Below are 16,010 nucleotides of genomic sequence, written 5' to 3' on the forward strand. Positions count from 1 at the left end.
CATGCAAGCAACCTGCTGAAATTTGCTTGTTACAAAAAAAGCTTCTGCCAGGAACATAAATATGAATGTAAATGAATGCTTCTCATTATACATGCAAGAAGAAGGGCATTAAAAACAAGGTCAACTTACAGCACTGTTAATGGGGAGAGAAAAAAAGCAAAAACAATTCTGAAGAAATAAATGTTGTTTTGTACTGTATGAGCCAAATTTATTTAATATTCGACTGAATACAAAATTAAAACTTGCAAAGCAATTTGAAATCCTGTACACTTTCAAATGCATGGAGAGGATAGTTTACGGCATTACTTATAAAAAAGAAAAACAACAAAATTACAACTGTAAATGTCTTGCCAAAGTGTATTGTCGTTTACTCTCTTCATCATAGAGAGCTCTTTGAAATCGAATAGTAAAGTGTTGAGCGTTGCAAGTTGTAACTGCATTACATGTACAATCCAAAGTTCATAGAGGAAGAAAAGCCAAAAAGAAAGACAAATGTGAGATATTTCATGATATACTTTGGTAATATCTATACAATACGTGTAAAAGTCATAGAAAAATAAGATGAGAGACAGGAAGAAGTATCATGCTTCAACATGTAGTAGCCAACTTGGTAAAACAGGAAGAGCTTTAAAATGTTTGTTAAAAAAAAAAAAAAAAAAAAAAAAAAAAAATACAGGAAAGAGATGAGGAAGAGTGATGTCTATGCCGCGGATCGGCGTCTAATGATGAAGGCCCCTCGTTGCAGCTGCCCTAAATAGATCCTCATCTTCGTACTGTCACTTGTCTTTCTCACCCAGATCTGCAAGAGAATCGAAACCCAAGACAAAGCACTTCAGTGTTTATCCTCTACCAACTTCTTCCAGCATCCAAATGAATCCCAAACAGTGATTTGTTCTTTAAAGCCACTGGCTCAGCAAATACAAGTCCAGATCTATGCAGTGTACTATTGATGCTGGCATTAAAAGGATGCAAATGAGACAAAAGCTATTGGAAAGACATCCTCGCACAATTTGATATGGATGCAGATTACAATAAATGAGAGCGGCTAAATGAGAATTTTCCTCTTCTGGCCCTCCACTTGGGCCGATCTCAATAACCTGCTGTTTATTCCCCCTCTGAGCAGGTCATTAGTTTGAAGAGCACAGTCATTTGTTTAGCACCAATCAGAGGAGAGAATCGGACACGAACCTCATTGGTCCCCACAGAGCTGATGACACAGCTGATCTTGGTGTTCTCCTTGGACTCCAGATAGATTGCTTGACTTTTATGGTACCTGAAACAATAACAGCAGTGGTCATTTAAGGTACTCTAGACTGAAAGGCCATTACAGAAAGTTCCCTTTAGGGACATGTTCTCAGCCAAATACTGTATATGAGCTGATCTCCTCATGTATCGCCACTGAAAAAGCAATATTTAGTCTTAAAGGATTTCCCAAAAATGACAATTCTCTCATCATTTTCTCACCCGCATGAAATTTTATATACATGAACTCTGACATGCAATTATACAAGCCTAAAATGAAATTATTTCTGCCAAAGGGAGCAATACCAGCTTCACAGAAAGACAATTACACAGATATTCTGTAAATAAGTCACATTTTTATGGTTATTATTTGCTAAATTATATCACCTTCAACCAGCAATAAAGTTGCAGTATGAAAATGTCCACACAAGTAATAGTTTTTCCAAAGTAATAGTCATGATTTAATTCAATTCTGATTTATTTGGGTATGTTTTGGTTATAATGTCTATTTTGCTAACATTTGAACAAAATTATTTTTCTACAAATTGGGTTTCAGACTAATTTGTGACTGTGGACCACATAACCAGTCCTAAGGGTCAATTTTTTGAAATTGAGATTTATACATCTTGTAAAATCTGAATAAAGCTTTGAATTGATGTTTGGTTTGTTAGAATAGGACAATATTTGTCCAAAATACGACTATTAGAAAATCTGGAATCTGAGGGTGCAAAAAAAGAAAAATTGAGAAAATCGCCTTTAAAGTTGTCCAAATGAAGTTCTCGGCAATGCATATTACAAAAATGTGCATTGCAAATATTACAATGATTTTTGGCATAAAAGAAAAATAATTCTGACCCATACAATGTATTTTTGGCTACTGCTACAAATATAAATGTGCTACTTAAAGTCCCCCTGTAGTGAAAATCAAGATTTTTATGTTGTTTATTTGTCTATGTGGTGTTTTAAATATGCTTTTAGACAAACCATGTCCCAGTCCATTAATCAACACCATTGCTGAGTATTTTCTCCTTAAAACTGTAGTTTTCCAAAGGTTGTCCCAGAAATGCAGTTTGAAACAACCCTTTTTTGCTACGTCACAAAATATGTAACCAATCACATCAAAGGATAGATTCCTATCATTAGCATGCAAAATATACCAACTGAATTTTCAGCACAAAACCAAACATTAAATAGAGCATTTAATAGAGCATATAGATCAGTAAATAGAGCACATCCGCTAGGCGCTAACCGCTAACTTGAAAAATAACCCGCGGCAACAGTGTAAAAGTATCCCGGAGTCAGACGCACCTCTCCCGCATTGCCGTCTGCACTGCGCTCGCATATGCTCGCGGGCGCGAACTGGAATCACAAACTAGGCTGCATTCGAGCCTTCAAGGCATTTTAAGGGCACAGCATCGTCAAGTAAGTAACTTTAACAAATGTTATAGTATCTACTGTAGTTGTCCGCTAGTAAAGACATAGTTTTATCAGTCATTATCCGTGTTTCGCCATATCATCGCGTTTACTACAGTTCAGTTAGTGGATCACTGGGCTCTGGCTGGTGTGACTGCGTGGGGGCGGGGCTAATTGGCATATTCATAGATCCGCGTATAGTAAATGAGGCAAGGGGGGGTTTTAAGGCATGAAAATTTTTTTTTAAACTTCCATTTAAATGTCATTTTGATGCTCAAAGATCAGTTTTAAGGGATAAAAATTGACTACTCATCTTTCTGAACTATTCAGTAAAGTATATTAGTCATTTGTTTCAAAACCTGGTTGCACTGTATGTTTTTGATTTACTAAAAAAAACCGTCTCACATGTTTTTCTTCTTCTTTTGTTCGGAATAACGCTAAATGTAGAACATGTAAACAACTGTGAATCTAATTACAACCTTCAGTGTTCATATAAACAAAGCTTTCAGAATTTGAAATTGGTCTGGATTCATTCAGACTGACAATATTACTGCATGTAAACATACCTTTTGTTTGCATTTGAAGATTTTTATTCACTAAATAGAACCGGCCTTCAAGAGTCATTTGTCTAGGAATCGGATTTAAAAAAAAAAAGAACTGTCCTCTAATATTCAACTGCTTTATTTCAGGCATGTTTAAATATTTGTATTAACATAAAAGTTAATAATGTTGTTAACAAACATAAACTACTCCACCAAGGCACTTGCAAGTTCTCAGACATTTCTGGGCAGACATATAGTTACACGTTGTTTGTCACCGCAAGGACGATCAGCGGTGCTTCTTGTCTCCCTGTAGCACTGTCTTAGGCCTCTTACGTTACGGACAGTGCAGTTTATTGCTCTGGCCACATCTGCAGTCCTCATGCCTGCCTGCATCAGGACTATGGCATGGTCATGAAGGTGGTCAGGAATCGTCTACTGCCTGCAAACTGTAGATGTCATAAAGGAGTAGTTCACTTCCGGAACAAAAAAAAATTACAGATAATGTACTCACCCCATTCTTATCAAAGATGTTCATGTCTTTTTTCCAAGAGTAAAAAAAAATTATGTTTTCAGGAAATATCCCCATATGGTGGACTTCTATGGTGCTCGCAAGTTTGAACTTGCTGTTCAAATGCAGCTTCAAAGGACTCTAAATGATCCCAGACAAGGAATTAGGGTCTTATCTAGTGAATCGATCTGTCATTTAAAAAAAAATAATAATAAAATAAATAAAAAGTACATACTTTTTAACCTCAAAAGCTCATCTTTTCGGATTTTCGACATACCCTAACTGTCTTGAAAACGAATGCACAGAGTACGTATGCGCATGGCAGAGCTAGACAAGATGAGCATTTGAGTTTAAAAAGTATACAGGTTTTCATTTATTTATTTTGACAGACTGTTTCACTAAATAAGACCCTTATTCCTCGGCTGGGATCATTTACAGCCCTTTAAAGCTGCAATGAAACTGCATTTTGGAAGTTCAAACTCCCTATAGAAGTCCACCATATGGAGGTAATTCCTGAAATGTTTTCCTCAAAAAACAATTTCTTTACGACTGAAAAAAGAAAGACATTACCATCTTGGATGACAAGGGGGTGAGTACATCTGTACATTTTTTGTTCTGGAATTTTGTTCTGTTCTACTCTATTAAGGACTGTTTTGCATGTGCATTACTTGTTTAAGCATGAACAACATTGTTTAATGTATTAGTTCACTTCCAGAATAAAAAAAAAAGAAAAAAATTCCTGATTATTTACTCACACCTGTGTCATCCAAAATTCTTCAAAAGAAAGAAATCAAGGTTTTTGAGGAAAACATGTCAGGATTTTTCTCCTTATAGTGGATTCAATAGTGGTCCAAATTTCAGTTTCAGTACAGCTTCAAAGGGCTCTACACGATCCCAGCTGAGGAATAAGTGTCTTATCTAGTGAAATGATCGGTCATGTTCTTAAAAAAAACAAACAATTATATACTTTTTAACCACAAATGGGGGGGAAATGACCGATCGTTTTGCTAGATAAGACTCTTATTCCTCGCCTGGGATTGTGTAGAGCCCTTTGAAGCTGCAATGAAACTGCAATTTGGACCTTCAATCTGTTGGCCACCAGTGAAGTCCACTATATGCAGAAAAATCCTGGAAAGTTTTCCTCAAAAATCTTAATTTCTTTTCAGATGAAGAAAGAAAGACATGAGTATCTTAGATGACATGGGGGTGAGTAAATGATCAGGAAACGTTTATTCTGGAAGTGAACTAATCCTTTAAATCCTTTCCAATAAGGATCTGTAAAGCTCGGAATCTTTAAAATACAGCATCCTGAATAAAAGACATTTATCTTTTTACTGAGTTCATGCTTGCTCTGTGTTGCAGCCTGTGATGACAACTCAATAGGAAAAGGTTTTTCTGCATTATTTTTAAGTACACATCTATTTTATTGCATTACAGTCAATACAGAATGCAAACACACATTCACAGGTAAAACATGATTTATTTTACTGCGCTGCTGAAAATTATGCAGTAGTGGCATAGATTGAGCAGTGAGGATAAAATGGTTCTCAAAGTCACTGTTTGCACTGTATGTTTTTGTGTGCAACCTGCTGAGCAGAATAACCTAAATGTTTCTTGATATTATTTTAATATTTTTGTTACATTACGTTGAAAACAGACCGTAAACTCACTTTCACAAGTCAAGTAAACTATGGTTTATTTTGCCGTGACGGAAAAGCAATATTACAGTGATGGCTGCCTTAGCAAACGGAACTAATTAGAGAGGGAGAGCTTGTCATCTTTTAAAACACAGTGCATAGAGAGCAAAAGTAGCCTGTGGCTTCAACCTTCTCACATAAACATCCTCTGGAAAAGTTCAGATAGCAGCATAACTCAACCTCTCCACTCATTATTAAAAAAAGCAGAATAAAACTGCATTTAATATACATGTAACATTATACATTTAATGCCTGCGGTATCACCCTAGACCACATTTCTTCCTCCGCTCACTCTCTCCGTGTCTGCACACAAATATTCCGGTTGGATTGCATTGCTGAAAGCTACAGCAACCCACTGTCTAAAGGGCACGACTGGATGAATGCATGCTGACACACTCATAAAAATCCAGAGGCATTCATGACGTTTAATGTCACAAACGCACAAGACACGGTCATCTTCAGACCTCATCCTAAACCACAAGCTTCCTGTGCACTATGATCACACAAAGAGGGAAATATAGATTTATATAGTCTATACAGAGTATCGCTTCTCAGAATATGTGGATCATCATGCCCATGATGTTTACAATATTACATATCATGACACAGACAACGGTAAATACTGTGTCAGCAATGCATGACCTGAATCTTGGCACAGATGCTATCAATTGCAAACAGATCACATACACAACCTTATGTACACATAGCTAATGAAATAACAGCTTAAAGTAATAACTGATATTAAAAGATAGCACCTTCTTACAGCCCAAATCTGAATGTTCAAAGTTTAAAACATTCCTTAAATAACCTCTTCTACATGCAACTTTTTAGATAGATAAATAGATAGAAAGATGACAGAATGATAGATAGAACAATAGATAGTTGACAGAACAATAGAACGATAGATAGACAGACAGACAGACAGAGAGACAGATAAATGACAGAATGACAGGATGATAGATATAACGACAGACAGACAGCTGACAGAACGATAGGGTAACAGATAGAACAACAGATAGATAACGACAGATAGAACGATAGATATACAACAACAGATGAAAGAATGATAGAACAACAGAACAATGATAGATAGATAGACAGATAGATAGACAGATAGATAGACAGAACAATGAGAGAGAACGACAGCTCAAAAGAATGATGGATGAATGGATGAGTCGATCAACAGAACGATAGATAGATGGATAGATAGCTAGAGCTCAAAAGAATGATGGATGGATGGATGGAAGGATGGAACAAGCGATCAACAGAACGATAGATAGAACGATAGACAGATAGAACGATAGATAGACAGATCTCAACAGAACGATGGATGGATGTATCAACAGAACGATAGACAGAACGATAGACAGAATGATAGAACGATAGATAGACAGATAGATAGATAGATAGAACGATAGAATGATAGATAGATAGATAGATAGAGCTCAAAAGAATGATGGCTGGATGGATGGAACAAGTGATCAACAGAACGATAGAAAGATAGATATAGATAGCGCTCAACAGAACGATGGAAGGATGGATGGATGGATCAAAAGAACAATAGATAGATAGAACAATAGATAGATAGACAGATAGATAGATAGATGAATGGATAGATAGAGCTCAAAAGAACGATGGATGGATGGATGAATGGAACGACAGAACGATCGATGGATAGATAGATAGATAGACAGAGCTCAACAGAATGATGGATGGATGGATGGAACGATTAGATAGAACGATAGATGGATAGAGACATAGAGAGATGATAGATCTTAATTCAGTCCTGCTCAGTGATGTGACTTTGTATACTATAATATGACTATAATATGATAGAATTTAAAATCAGAAGGATGATTGCTCCATCTTGTGGTCAGTATAAATACTAGAGAGTAACTAAGATTTTTTGAGGCTAAAGTCTAGCAAGATTCAGAATGTCAAGGTTTCCACAATGTAAATCAGACAGTCTTCAAAAGGCCTTTTTATTTACACTGTGCTTTAGCCTGAGTTATCATCTATTTAAACCAGCATTGTTTAGTCATTGACCTTATCGATACGCAATCCACATGGTATGTCATAGTTAAAAAATATACAGTGCAAAATCAAAAAACCTGATTAGTGTAATTACGCTTGAACAGTGTAAATCACGATAGGCAGAATTACAATTACCTGGGGTTAACAAAGTGTAAAAAGCCCAGTAGAACACAGAGAACCTTACCATCTCTTGTCATAATAGAGTTTCCCCTCCTCTATCCGTGCCTCATAACGCTGGGACGGGGTGTCCACTGGAGTCGACGGGAGGTGCTCTGGAGAAGACGGGGATGCTGAAAAACATCACATACACTTTCATTTCCAATTCATTTTAAAGCCTTTGTGGCTAAAATAAACTGATGGGAAATTTCTGCTGAAGTATATGGGGAATCACCTCTAAAAGACAAAACGTCCATACCTGGTCTTTTCGGAGATTTAAGCTATAAAGGAAATGAAGCAAAAAAGAAGATTTTCTTCAGCAATCTCAGTTTATAAAAAAAGACAGACATGGACAAACAGCTTGATATCTTGGTCAAACACTAATCAGTAGTAAATCCAATAGTGTGTCAGAATCAAAAACCTATTTTCTGTGGTTTGCAACATTTTTTCCTTTTAAACAGTCAATTTCTTGTTATCCCCTAGAAATATATGATTTTCTCATGTATCACTTTAAGTAATGAAACGTAATGAGATTTTCAGGGGATCCTACTTTTTATTACCCAATAGAGAGCTTTTAGATAAAAAAGATCCTTTCTACAAAGCCAAGACGTGAGTCATAAAGACTTTTATTACGTTTTGATTAAATGGAAATTTTGATGAAACTTTTCCTATCACACTTTTTCTCATCTCATAGCCTGCAAACGAATATGCAAGAGTATTACAATTTGATTAACAATGATATTGCTGTAAAATGAGACATATTGAAAATTAGGCCAAAAAGTACGACACTGTATCTGTAAGGCGGTGAAATTTGTACTTAGCTAGACTTTTATGGGGCTTCATAAAAAAATGGAGCCGACTACAATTTTGTCGAGACGTAACCTTACCTTATTTAATGTTCTTAGATCCTCCATGATCTGTTCATCAGTGAGTAAATAGTTTAACTGAGGTGAGAAGAGTTAAGAAAACCTTCTTATGAAAATAGAGTCCATTTACATAATGAACTCTTAAAAGGCACAGCGGTAATAACCGTTGTTGGGAATGTTACTTTAAAAAAGTAATTAGTTATAGTTACTTCTCACAAAGAGTAACCGAGTTACATCATTATAAAAGTAACTAACTACCAGGGGAAGTAACTACTGTGTTACTTAAAAATAAAAATGTTCAAATATGTCAAATAACAGATGTCCCCAATATTAAATATGTTAAATGAAATGGACACTAAATAGAATAAATCATTATTATAAAACATTGTACACTAATCTAATATAATGTATTTTAATGTTGTTGTGGGACAGTGTGAGAGACACTTATCAAATTAAAAAAAATATTATAAATATTATCAACCTTCTGAGGACACCTTGGCAATAGAATCGCTATTGGCTAGTAATTTTTTTTTATTCACCAGACTTATATTAAATATCTATAGTTTTTTATACTTTTTTAAATATCTGAAAGTACATATAGCATCAGTCAGTCAAGCATTATAAAATGATATTGTAATAATTTAGCATTAAACTTAAGTAATTAGAATAACCATGTATGAATGCATATTTGTCATGTTGACTGAACTTAGGACTGGTGGTGGTGCTTAAGATATTGTTTGGCATTTAGTGTTTCTGTAAAAAGAAAAAAACAAAAAATAATACTGATAAGACATCAAAACTACTACAAATTCTACTACCAATAACAATACAAAACGCACTAATGATTATTGAGCTGCTGGGTTCATGAATATTAATCACGTTGTCTGTGTTCGCTCGAGCTGATTTGCTGAAATCAGAACAGGGATGATAATAGGTGAGCGCCATTTGCGCATACGCGTTTGCGCATTAGTTCCAGCTACTACTGGAGAAACCGGGAGTTCTTAAAAGCTGAAGAATTCCAAATTCCTTTTATTTTGACAGGAAAATACAACAAAGAATATCGTTTGCATATATTGCGTCAATTCTGCTTGGTATATAAGACTCTCTTGCTCTGTATCTTTCTTTGCGTGTGTGTGAGACTACGGTTCATCAAATACAGGTACGCTGCGCATCAACTGAAAAATAAATAAGTTAGTAATGCCGCATTTCATTGTCAGTAACGGTAATGGTGTAATAACAGGGGAAACGGTATTTTGTTTGATCACTTGTTACTGAAAAAAAATTATGCCGCTAGTAAGACCGTTTATTTATAACGCTGTTATTCCCATCACTGGTAATAACAGTGTGTTGAATACTAAATCATCATGTAAAACTGCTTTTGGTGTTTTTGGTGCCAGAGACTTTGACTAACACTACAAATGGACTTCAGGAAATTAAAGGGGTCATCGGAGGCCCATTTTCCACAATATATGATATGATATATGATATTGATATGATTCTTTAGGGTCTTAATGAAAAGTCTATAATATACTTTGGTTAAAAATTCTCAATGGTTGTGTAAAACAACACCCTTTTTACCTTGCCAAAATCAGCTCTGCAAAAATCATCTCATTCTGGTTGAGGCTGCTTTAAATGCAAATGAGCTCTGCTCGCCCTGCCCCTCTCTTCTCTCTGTGGAGTGACGAGCCTGTTTACTTTAGTCGCATTTAGCCGCTAAACTTGCTAACTAGCGCTTTATTAGGAAAGGTGATCGCAAAGATTCATAAAAAAAATAAACCCTTATACTCACTTCTGCTGTAAGTGACTGCATGGATTTTTATCATTATAGGGTAGATTTGTACATACACTGCCAACACACATTAATGTTCAAACAGCATGTAAAAGTGAACTTAGCATCCGATGACCCCTTTAAATAAAGTGCTACAGATGCATAAAAGTGCATGTGCTTTCGCTCGACAGCTATGTGAAGGATATCAGGTGCAGGCTTTCTCCGCTTGTCTGGAATAGGCACCGGGTCATTGGGTCGTCTCCGGAGCTTCCGGGTCATGATAGGTTTCATCTCCATGGAATCTAAAATGAATAGACAGCCGATTAGGTTTAGGGGTTTAAAGGAACAACAAAGAACTCAATGAAACCAAAAAATGAGACATTTTAAAGGCTGTACTAGCTGGTCTTTCTCATACAATTGCAATAAATGACAATTGACGCTTTCAACCTTCAAGAAATGATGAAAAACACAATGGCTTTGTGTGATGAACAGACCAAAATTGAAGTATTTTTACTGATTATTGTCCTCTCCAGTGAGTTAACCACTGTGACTGGATCATTGTGTATTGAACTTGTGAACCAATTCAATCTGATCTGTGAACAAATCATTCAGTTTGCTTTTGTAAATCAGAATAAAGATTAATTGACTGATGCATTTCTGAATAGGACATTGCTACTTCTCTTGGGAACTCGCCAAAAAGCGTTTTTTATCATTTTTATGGGGCTTTTGTGTCTTTTTAAAACTTGAAAGTCTTTTAGTCTTTGTTCATTGCACTGAAAATGCTTGAGAAAACAAGCTCTCTTATTGTGTTCTGCAGAAAAAATAAGTCATTCAGGTGTGGAATGGCATGAGGCAGTAAATGATGACAGAATTTCATTTTTGGGTGAACTATTGCTTCAACACAAAAGAGAATAGCTAAACGTTCAGCTATAGGAACTGTATTTTATTCTCAACAAGAGCAATACTAACAACGGTTTGCACAAAAACCCTCCCGGGTTGCATTTTTCTATCTGATCTGTTTTTTCACTTTCTCACCTCCTGTCAGCTCCATCGTTAATTTCTCGTTCTCGATCATCTTCTTCTTCTCCTCCAGCTCTGCAATAAGATTTTCCTTCAGTTCCACTTTCTTGTCGTCAAATTCTTTCACCGCTGCTTTTTTCTCTTTGATGTAGTTCCTCTCCACCTGCTCTGTCTACAAGACATTTAACATTAATTAACCTGTCATAGCTGTTTCTTTCTGCAGTAATAAATCCACAGATACATAAAATGTATAATTTCCAACCTACCTCGAGTTGTAGAAAGAGGTCTGGAAAGATAAAGAGATGGGAGGAGAGGGACAGAAAATGAGAGCGAGTACAAATAAGAGATAAGCATTAATAATGTAATGTTAGCTCTTTAAATATTGACACTGACATTGAGAAGAAAAGCTTTATTATAAATCATCTTTACCAGCATTACGAAGTCTCTCTTTATACTGCTGATCAAGCTTCTTCATTCTCTTCTGGTACTCCTGCAACGTGCCTGTGGAAATGCATAGGTATGAAAGTTACTCATTTTTATTCACAGTGATGCATCGTACATTTATTACAGGAACAATTCCATTAGAATAACCGGGCTTGATTAGGAGCACAATGGTGACAGATTACATCTTACATGGTTTGAACCTACAGCCTTTTGCTTACCAGTCCAGTTCATTAATGACTAGGCTACATCACTTTGTTAGACCATTATCAACATATTTCTCAAACAAAAAAAAACAAAAAAACAAAAGAATTCAAAATCTATCACATTTTTTAGGTATCAGTGTCCCCGCGCTAGCAACTAGCTACTTTTTTCCACAACATGTCCTGATGTTTACAGGCTGTTTAATAATTTAATAAGAACATGCAAAATAAATAATAATGTTTTTATGCAGAGTTTGTATATGTGCAATACCCTAATAGTTATATTAAAAATAATAGAATTGTTTTTAAAAAGAAATGAGTTTTTAATAAGTTTTTTTTTACTTATTATGAAACTACTGATGTACAGTAAAATTTGTAAACTAAAGAAAATATAAATTCTGTGTACTTTTTCCTTTTAAATTCCCATTTTTAAAGTGCTTGACTCCAAATTTAACTGTGCATTTATATATATATATATATATATATATATATATATATATATATATATATATATATATATATATATATATTACCTTCTTGCAGTTGTTGTAGCTGTCTTTTTAGGGATGCCAATTTGTCTTGATACATCCTGAAATAAAGACATAAACACAAAATCTCAAAGAAATGATCCAGTTTTATATCATAACATGCAAATGAAAGCAGAAATGTGTCATATACATTATTTTCACAGAGGCTGTTCATTATTAGAAATAGAATAAAGGAATAAAGGACATTTAGGAATAAATGTTAGTCAATTAGTAGTAATACTTACTGTTCTTTGATTTCAACGTAGTCATCCTCATCATGTTTTGCCAGATCTGTTTCACTAGCATCTTCTGTGTCTATAATAATAAACAATACAGCAATAAATTAATTATACACTATAGGATAAGACAAGGTATGGAAGAACTTGTGTGTCTTGCACAAAGCCCTGACCACACTGAACTACTTTTGTGATACCAGTTTCCTGAAATAATAACTGCACATATACAGTACCATCTAGTGGACAGACATGGCAGTTTATTCTCATTTTCTATGGCAACTGAACCAGATATTACATGTATGTTGTTTGCAGCCTTTTTCTTACCAAAGAAATATTATTATATTATATTATATTATATTACATTTATTATATTGTGTTTCTATTATCTGCTAACTGGGAACTGTCACAAGTTGATACTATAAGACTAAATCTCAAGTACCAATAACAAATAAAGACCTAAGACAATTAAAACACATAAATAAAGCACATATTTCAGCACTAATGCAAAAACAACTACCCACACTAATAGTCAACTGCTATATCATCATCTGCTAATGAAGAAACTTGCTTTCATGCAGTTTCCACAAAACTATTAGCACAACATTACTTTTAAAGGATCATGTGCCACTGAGGACTGGAGTAATGATGCTGAAAATTCAGCTTTGCAACACAGGAATAAATCACATTTTAAATATCTATTACATTACAAAATGGTTATTTGAATTCGTAATCAAATTTCATAATATAATTGTTTTTCTTTATTTTTAATCAAATAAATGCAGACTAGGTGAGCATAAAAAATAGATTTCAAAAATCTTACGACCACAAATTTGACTGATAATGTACCATTTTCATGCAAAGAACTCAGATTAAACATTTCTGCAAGATAGCTGAAAATAGTTGACTGTTTTTAACAATATGGTTTTTGTTTAAAATTACATTTTTCTGTCACTTTAAATCAACTTTTTGATTTCACTACTTCATTTCAATTGTCCATTTGTACAGTGAAGTTTGAAAAGTACAATATACATAATGCGAAAGATTTATAGTTTCTAAATTCATATGAAACATGCACATATAATACAATTTTAAAATGGAGTTAAATGGAGGTAATCTGCCAGTGTCACCGAAAATAAATAAATAAGTAATAATTAAAATTAAATGAAATACCAGATGCTGTGTAATTTAATTTCAACTAAATAATTAATTCGATGAGATTATCAGGTACCATTTAACATTTGTGAGAGAACATATTTGGAAATGCTATGCTTCTAAATGGCATGATGAACTTGATACATACACTGTAAAAAAAAAAAAAACACAATTTGTTGAGTCAGCTTAAAATAATGTGTTACCCTGCTGCCTTAAAATTTTAAGTTGAGTCAACTAAAATAAGTTTATTCAACTTGAAATGTTAAGTTGTACTAACAACTTAGATATTTGTTTTTGCTAAACTTATCAGATGGGTAAGTAACCCAGCTGCCTTAAAATTTTAAGTTGATTCAACTCAAATATCTAAGTTGTCACTTAGTATAATTTAACATTTCAAGTTGAATGAACTTTTTTTGAGTTGACTGAACTTAAAATTTTAGGGCAGCCAGTTGACTCAACAAATTGTTTTTTACAGTGTAATTGAAAAAGTTGGTAATTAATAGGAAACCCCACAAACTGTTCATTATTCTAGACGCTCTTATATTTTAACCTTTTTTGAGTGGACAGTGAAAATAAATTATGTCATGTACACTTATCGTTTAATTTGATATGACCTGATCTCTGAAGTCTGATTTCACTCCCGTCAATCTCATCTCTGATGTGTTTATGACAACAGCAGAGGCTAACTGAGGGGGAGGTCAACTCCAAGCATTTCAAACCAAATATTTGCCACAATAAATCATATGTTTCCCAACATGTTACAATGAAAACAAGTCAGTCCTCCAGTGAACCTGACTACGAGGCTGTATGTATGAAAACAACAGCAACAACAAAAACATCCTGCTTAATGTATTTGCTTCCTGACGCGCGCTAACTGCTAACTGTTTATCAACAGGCTGGATAGCATATAAAACATACAACTATAAGAAAATGCATAACCACTATACGGTTAAACGCTTAAAAATTCATCATTTAGGTCTAAAAATATCACTACACGCATTTAATGACGCAAACGATGTTGCAAAAAGCCAGCGAGCTCTAAAATAAACAGTAAACCATATGTACACATGCACAACAGAGCCAGTATTTCATTATCAAACTACAGCCAATTCACTTCGTAACAAATGAAACATGTCTCCCAATCCATAAATCATAAGTGAATAGTACTAAAAGGTAAATAAATTAAATTATTGTGCGTAATCACCTTCTTCCGAGTCTCTGCCTCTGAAACTGCGATCTTCATCTTCATCCACACTGTCTAGCTCTTCCTCGTCATTATAATAATCCACCATGGGTGACAGCAAAGTCGAGGCCATTTAGTATACTCAAAAATTGATAATATTGCAGGAAATGCCTATGTGTAAACAATCACACTGCACCGACAACGTTTTCAGTCTCGACTCGAGCCTCTTTTTTCAATGGAGGGTAGGCCGAGGAATCTGATTGGCGGAGATGTTCGAGCAACGCATGCTGGGAAATGTAGTTTAAACAGCTTGTGCGCAAGTATGACATAAGGGAAAGAAGAAAATGGGAAGAGAGAGAGAGAGAGGGAGTGTGTGTGTGAGAGAGAGAGTAGTCTCACCGCGGTTCAAATGTATTGTTGTTATTATCAGTCAAAGAACAAGAAGATTTTCTGAAGTTGCCTGTAGGCTAAAGACTTCTGCTCTTCAGTCATGCACTATTATCTCGGTCAGGTAAGCGTATTAATGTCATTATGAAAAGACATACAAGAAAAGACATGCTCATCTATCATTTAGTGCCTTTATGTGTCTGCAATAGGAATTGCTTTGAATGCACAGTGAGTTTCATTTCCATCCCACAAACTGGTTTGAACAGGCTTATGTTTCATTCATTGTGCAAAGTTCATGTACTCATCATGTATTCACACATTGTATGTTTTTGTAATAGTTTATTGCCATTTTTCCTCATGAACAAGCATTATTTAGTAAAATAAGTGATACTGACTTATACAAAATATAAACGTGTATTAGAAATATATATATAAAAAAATGTTTTTGAACAGCATCTCTCTATTGTGTTGGAAAAAACTGGCTTACTACTACAACTGCTGCTAGAATTATTAATAATAATAATAATAATAAACATTAAAGGACAAATAATAGTAAAAACTTGATACAAATGACATTAAGAAACAAGCTGTATAGCATAACATGGATTCAACAAGCTAATAATAATAGTGAATAA

The 16,010-nt window shown here is 34.6% G+C and overlaps 2 protein-coding genes across 3 annotated transcripts in view; one reads left to right on the top strand and one right to left on the bottom strand.

The window, feature by feature from the left end:
- Positions 1–645: 645 nt before the first annotated feature.
- Positions 646–15,251, bottom strand: suds3 (SDS3 homolog, SIN3A corepressor complex component). 2 transcript variants are annotated; one of them, XM_051111052.1, is made up of 12 exons: positions 15,010–15,251; positions 12,663–12,732; positions 12,424–12,479; positions 11,676–11,747; positions 11,513–11,532; positions 11,262–11,418; positions 10,433–10,528; positions 8,480–8,541; positions 7,852–7,873; positions 7,621–7,726; positions 1,189–1,273; positions 646–799 (listed from the first exon to the last, which is right to left on the bottom strand). In XM_051111052.1, exons 1-12 carry the CDS (start codon positions 15,119–15,121, stop codon positions 701–703), a joined length of 957 nt encoding a protein of 318 aa, XP_050967009.1. In that variant the 5' UTR covers positions 15,122–15,251; the 3' UTR covers positions 646–700. The 2 variants fall into 2 exon arrangements, with proteins under 2 accessions (XP_050967009.1, XP_050967008.1); XM_051111051.1 differs by having other exon boundaries at positions 7,828–7,873.
- Positions 15,252–15,414: 163 nt separating this feature from the next.
- taok3a (TAO kinase 3a) overlaps positions 15,415–16,010 on the top strand; it is an 81,410-nt gene continuing 80,814 nt past the window's right edge. The window contains 1 exon segment of the mRNA XM_051109612.1: positions 15,415–15,499. The gene's annotated coding sequence lies outside the window, so the exon portion shown is untranslated.

This window comes from Labeo rohita, chromosome 5 (genome assembly GCF_022985175.1).
Source record: "Labeo rohita strain BAU-BD-2019 chromosome 5, IGBB_LRoh.1.0, whole genome shotgun sequence".
NCBI classification, from domain to species: Eukaryota; Metazoa; Chordata; class Actinopteri; order Cypriniformes; family Cyprinidae; genus Labeo; species Labeo rohita.

Excerpts from the sequence above, each read along its gene's own strand:
- suds3 (XM_051111051.1), bottom strand. The coding sequence starts at position 15,121 with ATGGCCTCGACTTTGCTGTCACCCATGGTGGATTATTATAATGACGAG. Across the intron at positions 11,419-11,512 it reads ACCTCTTTCTACAACTCGAG|ACAGAGCAGGTGGAGAGGAA; the intron begins GTAGGTTGGAAA and ends AATGTCTTGTAG. Across the intron at positions 8,542-10,432 it reads GCGGAGAAAGCCTGCACCTG|CTCAGTTAAACTATTTACTC; the intron begins ATATCCTTCACA and ends AACTCTTCTCAC.